This window comes from Acipenser ruthenus, chromosome 22, assembly GCF_902713425.1.
Source record: "Acipenser ruthenus chromosome 22, fAciRut3.2 maternal haplotype, whole genome shotgun sequence".
Classification (NCBI taxonomy): Eukaryota; Metazoa; Chordata; class Actinopteri; order Acipenseriformes; family Acipenseridae; genus Acipenser; species Acipenser ruthenus.
The window spans coordinates 31,390,389-31,403,866 of NC_081210.1; the positions used below are offsets into that span (position 1 = coordinate 31,390,389).

At 43.4% G+C, this 13,478-nt stretch overlaps 2 protein-coding genes across 3 annotated transcripts; both read right to left on the reverse strand.

The window, feature by feature from the left end:
* Window positions 1-785: 785 nt before the first annotated feature.
* LOC117973686 (thioredoxin domain-containing protein 15-like) lies at window positions 786-4,026 on the reverse strand. The gene is made up of 5 exons (XM_058996571.1): window positions 3,575-4,026; window positions 2,777-3,237; window positions 2,492-2,655; window positions 1,597-1,727; window positions 786-1,171 (listed from the first exon to the last, which is right to left on the reverse strand). Exons 1-5 carry the CDS (start codon window positions 3,663-3,665, stop codon window positions 975-977), a joined length of 1,044 nt encoding a protein of 347 aa, XP_058852554.1. The 5' UTR covers window positions 3,666-4,026; the 3' UTR covers window positions 786-974.
* A 1,967-nt stretch (window positions 4,027-5,993) lies between these two features.
* Window positions 5,994-11,592, reverse strand: LOC117412917 (UPF0461 protein C5orf24 homolog). Of its 2 annotated transcripts, XM_034021546.3 has the most exons (3): window positions 11,312-11,583; window positions 9,453-9,961; window positions 5,994-8,171 (listed from the first exon to the last, which is right to left on the reverse strand). In XM_034021546.3, the coding sequence occupies exons 2-3, from the start codon at window positions 9,956-9,958 to the stop codon at window positions 8,132-8,134; spliced, it is 546 nt and encodes a 181-aa protein (XP_033877437.1). In that variant the 5' UTR covers window positions 9,959-9,961; window positions 11,312-11,583; the 3' UTR covers window positions 5,994-8,131. The 2 variants fall into 2 exon arrangements, with proteins under 2 accessions (XP_033877437.1, XP_033877436.1); XM_034021545.3 differs by having other exon boundaries at window positions 5,994-9,961; window positions 11,312-11,592.
* Window positions 11,593-13,478: the final 1,886 nt, after the last annotated feature.

The following is a 13,478-nucleotide window of genomic DNA, read 5'->3' on the forward strand; positions in this document are numbered from 1 at the left end:
CGCCGTGCGTTTTGCACTCGCTACTGCTTCGGAGCTGTGCCTGTCTGTATTGTTACATAACAACGTATTCGTGTTTAATAGAGTTACTGTCTATCACCTTGTACACTAACCTGGCCTGCAGTGGTGTTTCCATTAGTAACCAGAGTCCTGTCTGGGATACATGAGAGCGAAGGAACGCTCCATGTGTTTCACACACGGGTTTCGGGTCACGCATATATTCCAGAAGTGTGCTTTGCTAAGTCTGCTGTATGCTCATTGTGAATGATGTTCTATCTACTTGAAAGCATATATATAATATGTTGAATAAGATATGCAGATAATACTAGCAGGTCTTGGTCTTGCACACCCTGCAGAGTAAACATGCTTCAATATAGGCATGTAAAGCACTGTACACCGCGCTATGCACACAGCCCTAACTCCTAACCCCTAACCCTAACCCTAAACCTAACCCGCGCTGACTCCACTGAACTTCCTCTGAAGAAACACACCTAAGCCAATAACCTCATTCTCCTGTAATCAATGGTGTGCATGCATGACCAAATAAATCTGTCACATGGCCAGTGTTTCTTTCTGCAAATTCAATGTGTTCTTTCTATATTTTAGAAAGGTTTTTTTAGCACTGGTTTAAAGGTGCTGGAGATCCTGAGGTATGCGGTCTTGGAGGAGACACATACTCACCAATTCCAAACCGTGTGGATATTTCTATACTGTGTGACGTAACCTTTTCATGATTCCTGTATTTAAGAAGGAGGTAAACGGCCATGTTACGAGACTGGAAACACAGACACCTTTAAAACAACATTTATTTGTGTAGCAGCACCCAGCAAATCAAACACACCATGAAAAAGCAGCAGGCTTATTCTGTATGACTTGACTGTACTGTAACACATTTTATTGGGTTGATTTTGACTTCCTCAGCTGGCTCATCATTGAAGGAGTTGCACAGTGCATCCAGTTTAACTGATGCTCTCGTTTCAGTCCTGGTGTTCGTGCTCCTGCCCGGGCATCAGCCAGCGGATGCTGTCAGTGCGCAGTACCGCGTAAATCACAAAGCCTGTAATAAACATGATGGAGAAGACTAGGAGCCAGTCGATACTCCTGACAGGGACGCTGGGTAGGGGCCCGGACAGGTCTTCCTCGGTTACTTCCTCCTCAGCCTTGCCTTCTACTCCTGCAAGCACAAAGGAGACACATTGAAACCTCCCAGCAGCAAACAGGTCCAAGCTGCTGGATTCAGAGATCTGCTCATTGCAGCTCTCGTTACACGTGGACAGTGTGATTCAGAGATCTGCTCATTGCAGCTCTCAATGAGCAGATCTTATTGTACCTACTGCTGAGTTGTGGCCCGTGCAACAATCACACAAGTTGTATTGCACAGTTAGGAATACACAACAGGACTCCCAATCTTCTAGCTTTGAGCATCCTAAAGCTTCTGTCCTCAAGCATAAAAAGTATAGCCGAGTTTTTTGTTTTGTTTTTGTACTTGGAATAAATACATCTATATTTCAGTAGACAGCTGCTAAGGGGTAATGGGTGACAATAAGTGTGTTTGCTCTCAATCCCATCTATTTTATAATACTGTTCTATTGTACAAACCAGTCTGGTTCATGATGAATGCCTTCAGCGTTCCCAGGGTCCGCTCCGTCTGGTTAAACCTGGCCATTGGTTTCACCCCTTGAAACAGAAGGATGTTGGGAACAGCAACTGTGCCAAACCTAGTGGAGAGACTAAATATACAAAAAGGGTATAAATGTTTTGTACAGCACACATGCTAGCAGTGCACAAGCAACGATGTCTAATGTTACCTGCTGTGCTGGGAGTCTGCAGTGCACAAGCAATGATGTCTAATGTTACCTGCTGTGCTGGGAGTCTGCAGTGCACAAGCAACGATGTCTAATGTTACCTGCTGTGCTGGGAGTCTGCAGTGCACAAGCAACGATGTCTAATGTTACCTGCTGTGCTGGGAGTCTGCAGTGCACAAGCAACGATGTCTAATGTTACCTGCTGTGCTGGGAGTCTGCAGTGCACAAGCAACGATGTCTAATGTTACCTGCTGTGCTGGGAGTCTGCAGTGCACAAGCAATGATGTCTAATGTTACCTGCTGTGCTGGGAGTCTGCAGTGCACAAGCAACGATGTCTAATGTTACCTGCTGTGCTGGGAGTCTGCAGTGCACAAGCAATGATGTCTAATGTTACCTGCTGTGCTGGGAGTCTGCAGTGCACAAGCAATGATGTCTAATGTTACCTGCTGTGCTGGGAGTCTGCAGTGCACAAGCAATGATGTCTAATGTTACCTGCTGTGCTGGGAGTCTGCAGTGCACAAGCAATGATGTCTAATGTTACCTGCTGTGCTGGGAGTCTGCAGTGCACAAGCAATGATGTCTAATGTTACCTGCTGTGCTGGGAGTCTGCAGTGCACAAGCAATGATGTCTAATGTTACCTGCTGTGCTGGGAGTCTGCAGTGCACAAGCAATGATGTCTAATGTTACCTGCTGTGCTGGGAGGCATCCAGTGCTAGGAAGTGCATACTTGGAAACACACGTGGCAGGGCGTTGAAGTGAGGACCCAGGGTAGCTGAGAAGTGACACCACGTGGTGTAGAACAATACCAGGGAGCACTCGCTGCCATTGGCATTCAGAAACTCCATCAGATCCTACAGGGAAACAAACATGTGTATTTCATTTTCATACACTCTAGATTTGCTTTATGATAATAATGTTGTTTTTTGGCACACCTGCTGCAAAGTGTAGTGTTTTATTGTTGTTGCTCCCTACCTGCGAAGCATTCAGAATTTGCACAGCGAGGCTGTCCAGCACGGTTACATTTCTCTCTGCACAGTTCACTTTAGGCGTCTTTGCTGTTTCAGTTGCGTTGTTTTCTTCTGCATGCACGATTCCCAGCCTAACAATTTCAGTCTCTTCCGAACTGTCCTCATTAAAAGACTGTGCTAAAGAAGCCAAGGTCTCGTGAGCCTTGCAGGTAGCAGCGTCTCCGGCCTCCGAGTCAGCCTCCGCATCTCCTGGGATTAGTGAGAGCAGCCCCAGCTGCGAGGAGGCTGCCTGCTCTGTCCCCAGCATTGCATCTGCAATCTCAGCGGTCTTAAACTGCACAGCGCCCTGGGCTTTAAATAAAGGCTGCTCGTCGTCGACATCCACAAACCTGGGAAGGTTTTCCAGCCCGGATTCTAAATGGGACTCCTCTGCTGAAGGAAATTCTGCAGGGCCCTCATTCTCAGCTGGAAATAAGACGTGTGCAAAACACAAAGCAAAAGTCAGTGCGAACAACCGGACAGACCATCCTCAAACAATCACATCGGGGGTTTCAATCCACAAGACTGGGTTAGGACAAAACGGCTAGACATGAAAGAGACCGGACCAGAATTTCAACAAAACCTGCTGTATTATTATTATTATTATTATTATTATTATTATTATTATCCTTTAGTTTGTATAACAAAACCAACGTGCTCGTTGCATCGTTACAACATAACTTTAATCCGATTACAAAATACTGGCCAAAGTAGATACACAATTTTAACTGATAATAGAAGTATTTACATGAGCAATACTTACCGGTACCAGCTAAGATCTGACGTGATGATGCAAAAACGTAAAGCGTAACGAATAATGTACAAAATATCCTAATCCCCGCTGCCAAGTTCATAACAGCTACTGTACATAAATAAAATAAATAACTGAAAACGAGTTACTTCTTCATTACATTTCAACAGCTTCCAGAGCAGAGCGTTTCAGAGAACAGTACCATTGAGTCTAACCTGCGCTGCTTCTATTTCCGGGTCATTGCTGCAGCTGTAAGGATACGCCCTCGCTGGATTTGTCTTTATTTCGGTTTCATTCGTTGGTCGCGCAAAAAGAAGTGGCAGAATTTCTAAAACTCGAGTGTTTCAGAGAAGGTGTGCAGCAGTTAATAAACTATGACGCTGTGTCGTTTTCCTTGGCAGTCTGCTCTGTCACGTCATGTGATGAACGCACACGGTAGACTGCAGCTGCTGCAGCAGCTTGGGGATTTGAAACACAAAGCATACAGATCATTTCTCTTTAGAAGTACCGGTATTTATGTATTTGATTATTTGTGCAAATTGGCAAAATCCACGTTCAGCATAGACGTGACGTCTTTGGTTTATAAATGAGAGCCTAAATGCTGCGTTTGAACTTTTTTATAACGAAGTTATGAATGCTTGTAGTACTTCACGTTGTCCACCAGAGGTCGTCATTGTTCGTGGAAAGAGTTTAATTGGGTCGGGAACATAGAAAATGGTGCAGGAAGAAGAATGACGACTTTTAGAAATGAACCCTGAAGAACACTTCCAGTCGTGTGAATATTCACACACACACACACACACACACACACACACACACACACAGACACAGAGACACACAGACAGACACACACACACACAGATAGCATTAGCCTAATAGAGCTGATACTGAAGCTAGAGTATGTGGAACAGTCCAAGAGAATGTAATGCAACAGTTAGAATACTAAACATCACAGCTTCAACAGGACCTGGAGAGTTTATAGAAGGAGTTTCAACAGTTAGAATACTAAACACCACAGCTTCAACAGGACCTGGAGAGTTTATAGAAGGAGTTTCTTGTTTGAGATCCACTGCCTTACAGCCTTTAGTTAAAACACCCTTCTTCATTCCAGTGTGCAGAAATGTCACTGTGCCAGATCTGTGTGTGAATGGACCCAGCAGCTGTTGACATGCTCAGAGCTGTGTGTGAATGGACTGATCAGCTGTTAACATTCTCAGATCTGTGTGTGAATGGACCAATCAGCTGTTAACATGCTCAGATCTGTGTGTGTGAATGGACCGATCAACTGTTAACATGCTCAAATCTGTGTGAATGGACCCACAGCTGTTAACATGCTCAATTCTGTGTGAATGGACCGATCAGTTGTTAAAATGCTCAGATCTGTGTGTGAATGGACCGATCAGCTGTTAACGTGCTCAGCACAGCTTCATACCCTGCATATCTGTAAAAGCCTTGATTCCCAAATGTTTATAAAGACTGTTGGCTGCTGTTTATAAAATCTATCCCCATGTCTTTTTCCACAAGCCTGTCTCGCTTGCGATTTTAAACCTGAACGTTTGGTTTCAAGGGCAGAATGGGACTTTGTGGGTGTTTCCGGTCCTCACTGTTGAGTGCATACCATGCCCTTGTTTTTACCTGACATAGATACACAATGTACACACGCTGTAGCTGTGACCAAGCAATGCTGTTAGCTCTGCAGAGCGCACTGTGGAGATCTGCAAGACAAGGTCATTCTAAAAGGGCAAACATGTTTTTTAACATTTCAACTACAGCACAGATCATTACCTGTGATCCTGTATCTAAAGCATCAGCATCTGCCCAGTTAAAGAACCACACGGATCTGCAACAGGACTGCTAATAAAGACAATGGAGTCACTTCTTTAAAGCAGCTTTGTAATAGGAAGGGGGGACAAGGTAATGCAAAGAATCTAAAGCTCCCACTATTGCATTGCTCTTACTGTCTTAACAACGACCGATAGAGCAGAGCTGCAAATCCAAACTTTCATTACAGTTCTGCACACTTTGACAATCATCCAGAACCTCCGACTCTCCCGCCAATGCATGCTTTGTACTTGTCATCTGTAAATACACTGCATGTGTGTGGAGCTCTAACTGGGACATGTTCTCTACCTCAATCAAGTCCTTTAGAGTGTGGAGTAGTGCTAAATTACTGCAGAGTAATTTACTTGTAATGCTTTGCCTTGGTTTTTCTTTTAGAAACAGGGGCGTTATGGATTCAAATGCTCAATTGAAAAGTCTTGTTAAATTGCCTTTCAAAAGTTTCCATCTGCTACAGATCTGCAAAGATAAACCAGACAAACACAGAGCCTTGGAAACACTGCACTCAGAAACCACTCCGACAGAAACTGCCTTTCTGTCAGAACGGTGCACATAAATAAAGTCCTGTTTGTTTTTTTATAGAACATGCTGATTTACTTGAACCAAAATCGGATGTTTAATAATTCACAAACACACTGTATATTTCTAACATACATTGCTCTAATAAGCATACATCATTACACATATTTTCAATGATAAGAGACTTAACAAAAATGCTTTTACATAACATATGCGAGGGGCCTTACACTCAATATATAAAAACAGAAGAAAAACTGAAAACTCTCAAAGTGCCCTTTTCAAGGCTGTAGAAAAACTATGCAAGAAGGTGAGCTTGATGCATGAACGGAGTATTGCACAAGGTGTTCTCTATGCAATGTGCAGCTCATGAGTATTGCACAAGGTGTTCTCTATGCAATGTGCAGCTCATGAGTATTGCACAAGGTGTTCTCTATGCAATGTGCAGCTCATGAGTATTGTACAAGGTGTTCTCTATGCAATGTGCAGCTCATGAGTATTGCACAAGGTGTTCTCTATGCAATGTGCAGCTCATGAGTATTGCACAAGGTGTTCTCTATGCAATGTGCAGCTCATGAGTATTGCACAAGGTGTTCTCTATGCAATGTGCAGCTCATGAGTATTGCACAAGGTGTTCTCTATGCAATGTGCAGCTCATGAGTATTGCACAAGGTGTTCTCTATGCAATGTGCAGCTCATGAGTATTGCACAAGGTGTTCTCTATGCAATGTGCAGCTCATGAGTATTGCACATGGTGTTCTCTATGCAATGTGCAGCTCATGAATGTAACCCTTCTTTACAGTTTACATCTGTAAAGACAGGTGCTGATATAAAGTTTAAAAAACAAATCATATATATACTGTAGTTATATACACACTGTATCAAATATGATCAATTGCTACATATACTGTAAGCACTACAACGATGCAGAATACAGATGTGCAACATACAATGTACAAGAGACAGCCGTGCCTACGTGCTGTTCACTCATTAACAGCTGCAGAAAATTCTTTTCTCCTTTTTTAAGCCTAATATTTTTTAGTTCTGATTTTGTAAAATGTGTTTTTCCATTAAAAAAGTGACACGTCAAAAACCAAACGGCCAAACGAGGAGAGTGGCGCATTGCTGACGCCGCGGCCCGTCGTTTGAGTAGAGAAAAGGCCGGTCCAGGTGCATTGGTGTGAGTGCTCTGTCACAGCGTTACATAGCTGCTGCTTCCTGGAGCTGTCAGTGAAGCACACTGAGGAGCCAGCTTTGAGATCCCCTCCCGCTTCACTTCCACACACTTCATCTGTGTACAGTTTACATGCATCAAGTAACAGCCTGATATTCCAGGGGGAGAAGTACTCAGGTCAAGCAGGTTCTTGCCGAACAAAACTGCAGAAACGGGCTTCTCCTTGAAATACACAATCACAGAGGGTTTCTTTGTGGATTTGTTTAAAATGTGCTTCTCTTTGAAACACATGGATGATCAGAGGGTTTCTTTGTGGATTTGTTTAAAATGTGCTTCTCTTTGAAACACATGGATGATCACAGAGGGTTTCTTTGTGGATTTGTTTAAAATGTGCTTCTCTTTGAAACACATGGATGATCACAGAGGGTTTCTTTGTGGATTTGTTTAAAATGTGCTTCTCTTTGAAACACATGGATGATCACAGAGGGTTTCTTTGTGGATTTGTTTAAAATGTGCTTCTCTTTGAAACACATGGATGATCACAGAGGGTTTCTTTGTGGATTTGTTTAAAATGTGCTTCTCTTTGAAACACATGGATGATCACAGAGGGTTTCTTTGTGGATTTGTTTCTTTCTACATAGCGGTCACTCTTCCTGTTTGTATCCAGCATTAGGAATTGAGAAGCCAACACTGACACAAGACTGAAAAGCTACAGGAAGTTTAAAAGACAAAGTAAATGTGATGCGGCCACGATGTGCATGTCCCAGATGCTGGACTCAGCGTCACAATGCAATGGTGAGAAGGACACCATGTTTCTCACACTACTTCTACACCACAGGACAAACAAATAAAAGAAATACTAACATGCTTTCCTCCCCACCCTTACAGAGACTTCTGATAAGAACAATGAAACAAGCGGCCGTGGACCATGTGGTGTCTAGGATGACCAGCGTGGATACTGGACGTGGTTAGGTCTGTAGTTTCAGCATTTCATTTTAGTTAAAGGCTTTTGTTGACACAGAAGCTAAGGTGAAGTTCCGCTATGATCCGCTACTGAACTGTGGAGCTGCATGTTGACACCTGATAAAAGAAAACAGAACATCAAGTAGGTACAGCACCTGCAGATCATGAGTACAGCGCATATATATCTATATATAAACAAGCTCTCTCACTCACACACATATAAAAATATATATCAATACATAAAACAAGCTCTCTCTCTCACACACACATATATATATGTGTGTGTGTGAGAGAGAGAGCTTGTTTTATGTATTGATATATATATGTGTGTGTATATATATATATGCACCTTTGTTTTAGAACAGTAACATTAAATCACTATAGATGTACAGCGTTTAGTCTTAAATCACACTTTATTTTCCTGTTACACGTCGCTCACACTGGGGTATAGAACTGAAACGAGGTCGTCTGTCTTAACATTTCTCTAAAGGGGGTTCACTCCTTAAAGCAGATTTCCCCATTGCTGCCTGTGTGGAATTCTGCTCTTTAGAAACCAAGCAGTCAATGTGCTGCACTGAACAGACTGGCCTTGTACTTGAGACTTTCCTCAGGACCCATGAAAACAAAGACCCTTAAGGACTCTTTCTGTGCATTCTCAATTCAATACACTGCTTTAACTGACATCCGGTGAAATTTACTCCCAGGCATCAAGTATCTGCAAGGCCCGAGAACCCAAAATGAAAAGCCTTTAATCCCACGAGCACTTGTTTAATCCCACGAGCACTTGTTTAATCCCACGAGCACTTGTTTAATCCCACGAGCACTTGTTTTGTCTGCATGCTTTGACAATGAATTATTTAGACAGGAATTACAACAAACATTAGCAAAATATGTGAGTAGAGACACACGTTACAAAACCATATAACAGAGTCCTGTGGCATAACAAAACAAGTGATGTGTTTATACAGCTAACCATTTCCCCAGCCATATACAGATAGATTTACACGAGATATATATATAGATAGATATATATATATAGTAATACGGGAAACTACCCAATGTGCTTGATTGATCTCTATCTATCTATATAGAGAGATATACACACAGAGGTAGAGAGGCTTGTCATGAGTAAACTAACACCCCGTCTTGTCTGTTTGCTCAGGACAAGTCCCTGTGTATATCAATCACACGCACGTTGAGGACCGGTCTCCTCCTGCACAAGAGTTCTGAACTATTCCAACACGCTGCGACTGCACAGCACTCCGCACAAGCAATGCAGAAATAAAAAGGAGAGAGCAGCATTACTCGTTGGGCTCTTTCTCTTTGCCAGCGGGTTCACATAAAGCTCTCTTGTGCATCATTGAATAGGGGAAGGCTGCAGAGCTGCAGGATGCATACCCCAGTTTGGAGAGACGTGACAGAGTCTTGATGCTGCCTGGCGGTCTGCCCGGGCTAACCTTGTACCCGGCTGCCTTAGTGGTGCCCAGGGGCCTCCCAGGACTGGTCTTGAACCCGGCTGCCTTTGTGGTGCCCAGGGGCCGGCCGGTGCTGGTTCTGTAGCCAGCCAGTTTGGTGGTCCCCGAAGGTCTGCCTCTCCTGCCCGATCTTCCGAGGCCTTTCTTTTTCTTCGAGTCCTCGGCCTTCTCCGTGTTTTTACCCCCTCCTGTCTGGGAGTTTGTTTCCTGCCGTGGACAGGGCATGGCTTTGTGGGTGCTGTGTGGCGGTGGTGCCAGGGCCAGGGGCAGGGGCAGGGGCAGAGGAGGGGGCGGAGGGGGGTAGAACTTGCTGGACTGCGAGGTGCAGAGATCAAACTGACTGCCCGGGTGTCGGCCCTCCTCCGCCAGGCAGGACGCTCTGCTGGTCATGCAATAATCGCTGGTGTTGCTGGCAACCTGGCGCATCATTCTCTGAAAAGAAAAACAGGACACCGTGTGTCAATACAGGCTTGAGCAGTGTTTGAGAGGATCGCTCTGCAGCTGCACTGGAGCACTTTCACTGTGCAATTCACTCTGCAGATTCTCATAATGAACCTTTTTCATAGACTGGCTTGATGTCTTTGGTGCTAAAAAAAAAACAAAACAACACCCTGCATTTAAAATGAGCTACATATTAGGGTTCACGTACAAAAATGCTTTGAAATGCCCTGTCATCATAATAATACAAATTACATAAACCATACTCACCAAATGCATAGTGATTGATTGAGTTGACATTACTTTGATAATGTGAACCCTTATATAACTTTCTGCTACTAAAATAACAAGATAAGCAATATGTATGCGGTTTCACGGATATTTCACAGTATCACGACATGAGCAATAGATTTCTGAACAATCACAGTACACACAATTACAAGTTCCAATGACTTGCACACGGCACCACCCTCGACGTGAAGTTCACAATGCAGAGGACGCTGCGTGCGTCTAGTTGTGTATTTCTTCCTGGGAGTGGGATATGTTCTGTACAACAAAACCTCAATCCAGCAGAACAACGTGTTTAACAATACAGGGCATGTGGCCAGACACACAGTGCAAAGCACCACCATGTCCATTTTCACCGAATGCATTCCGCGCAGACTCCCAGCACACCAAGACAATGAAGCAGCTAATGCTTCGACCGCGTAAAAAAAAAAAAAAAAAAAAAAAAAAAAGCAATGTTAATTTCTGAGCACACAGGAGGCACCAGCCTCCATGTAAACACGAATAAACACTCTGGAAAACCTTCATAGACAAGGCAAGAAATATCACCACGGACAGAAAACAGAAATCGGAGAGTTTGTGTTAAGAAGACCCACATTGATGCTCATTTAGCAGTTATCTTAATCATATGCAAATGTAGAGTCTGTGTTTTAATAATTACTTCGACTGATGTGTCCGGCCTGTTTTTTTTTTAGCTGACTTATTCTGGAACGTGCAGAAATTATCTTCGGCCTTCTGTATTGGGGTAGTACAGTAACATTTACATTAGTGGAAAGAAATAGGTCATCGTGTATTTGGGCAACCTTTTTCTTTGGATATTGTTCAGCAGATACAGCTGCTTAACAGACATAGTGGATATATTCGAACAAAAGGTCTTTGTTTCTGGTTAATATCAACACTACCCAAACACTTCCTTACAGAAACGGTGCGCTCTGATATAGCGAAGCCGGATATACTGCAGTGTGATATATAAGGCATTGTTATATTACAGAGAATATTTTAATAAGCAAGCCTCAGCCAGTTATCATTCAGAATACGGTAGAAAAAATAAAACTGTACCTTGTTTGTTTGCAGATCATGGAATGCAAAGGGTTAAATACAAAAACGAAAGATCTCCCATTGTTTAAATCGCAAACACAGTCATTCTGTATCCGTGCGTGACGATCAGTCGACAGACATGTCGATATTTTTTAAATTCCCGTTGCTGAAGTCTGAAATATTGCCCTTTTTATCGGATTTTATTTAGCAGTTGCAGATGGGTTAGATGAGAAAGGCAGCCATTTCCATAAAAAATTAATAAAGCAAGGGGAGGTAGTGCGCATGCGCGCTGCTCCAGCGGTTATTGCAGAAACAGCAGACCAAATAAACCCCACAATGTGAATGAGCTCGGGACCGCCCGAGCTGCTGCAGCCTGAAGATTGTTTACGGGAATTTTAAAAAAAGAAAGAACGCAGTCTTGTGTTATTTACTTTCGATTACGGTATGATTAGAAAGGAATTAAAAAAAACAACGACACGAGATAAAAATAAAAAAATAAAAACAAGGAAAGACATAGAAAGCAGTTACTTCCGAACAGCCGGATTTAAATTGAACAAAGCTACCCGAAGCTATTGTATCATTCTACTGCGACCATTTCCCCTTGTTCCAAGTCATTCCATATATACAGAGCTTATCAGAGTGAAATATGCGTGTTGACTGACATTCGTGAAACACTGTGATATACTTTAATATGCATTGATTGCTTCTATATTTAAAAAAACTAAACAATACAATATAAATTATTTTTAAAAAATGACCATGATGTTGCTGCTCAGCGCTCACGCTGATCAGCCTCATAGGTCTCTATGGCAGACTCGTCTTTTCAGTTACTTCTCCCCTCCCTTCACACATACACGCGAGTAAACACCCTTCGCATTGTACATGTAATAGCTTATCATCCAAAACCAGATGAAACACAGCACCTAGCACACGTCATCACTCAACAGCACTGACCAGCTCAATAGTGCCATGCTGCATTTTCACACGTCATCACTGACCAGCTCAATAGTGCCATTCTGCATCTTCACACGTCATCACTGACCAGCTCAATAGTGCCATGCTGCATCTTCACACGTCATCACTGACCAGCTCAATAGTGCCATTCTGCATCTTCACACGTCATCACTGACCAGCTCAATAGTGCCATTCTGCATTTTCACACGTCATCACTGACCAGCTCAATAGTGCCATTCTGCATCTTCACACGTCATCACTGACCAGCTCAATAGTGCCATGCTGCATCTTCACACGTCATCACTGACCAGCTCAATAGTGCCATTCTGCATCTTCACACGTCATCACTGACCAGCTCAATAGTGCCATTCTGCATTTTCACACATCACTGACCAGCTCAATAGTGCCATGCTGCATCTTCACACGTCATCACTGACCAGCTCAATAGTGCCATTCTGCATCTTCACACGTCATCACTGACCAGCTCAATAGTGCCATTCTGCATTTTCACACATCACTGACCAGCTCAATAGTGCCATTCTGCATCTTCACACGTCATCACTGACCAGCTCAATAGTGCCATTCTGCATCTTCACACATCATCACTGACCAGCTCAATAGTGCCATTCTGCATTTTCACACGTCATCACTGACCAGCTCAATAGTGCCATGCTGCATCTTCACACATCATCACTGACCAGCTCAATAGTGCCATGCTGCATCTTCACACATCACTGACCAGCTCAATAGTGCCATTCTGCATTTTCACACGTCATCACTGACCAGCTCAATAGTGCCATGCTGCATCTTCACACATCATCACTGACCAGCTCAATAGTGCCATTCTGCATCTTCACACATCATCACTGACCAGCTCAATAGTGCCATTCTGCATTTTCACACGTCATCACTGACCAGCTCAATAGTGCCATTCTGCATCTTCACACGTCATCACTGACCAGCTCAATAGTGCCATTCTGCATCTTCACACGTCATCACTGACCAGCTCAATAGTGCCATTCTGCATCTTCACACGTCATCACTGACCAGCTCAATAGTGCCATGCTGCATCTTCACACATCATCACTGACCAGCTCAATAGTGGCATTCTGCATCTTCACACGTCATCACTGACCAGCTCAATAGTGCCATTCTGCATCTTCACACATCACTGACCAGCTCAATAGTGCCATTCTGCATCTTCACACATCATCACTGACCAGCTCAATAGTGC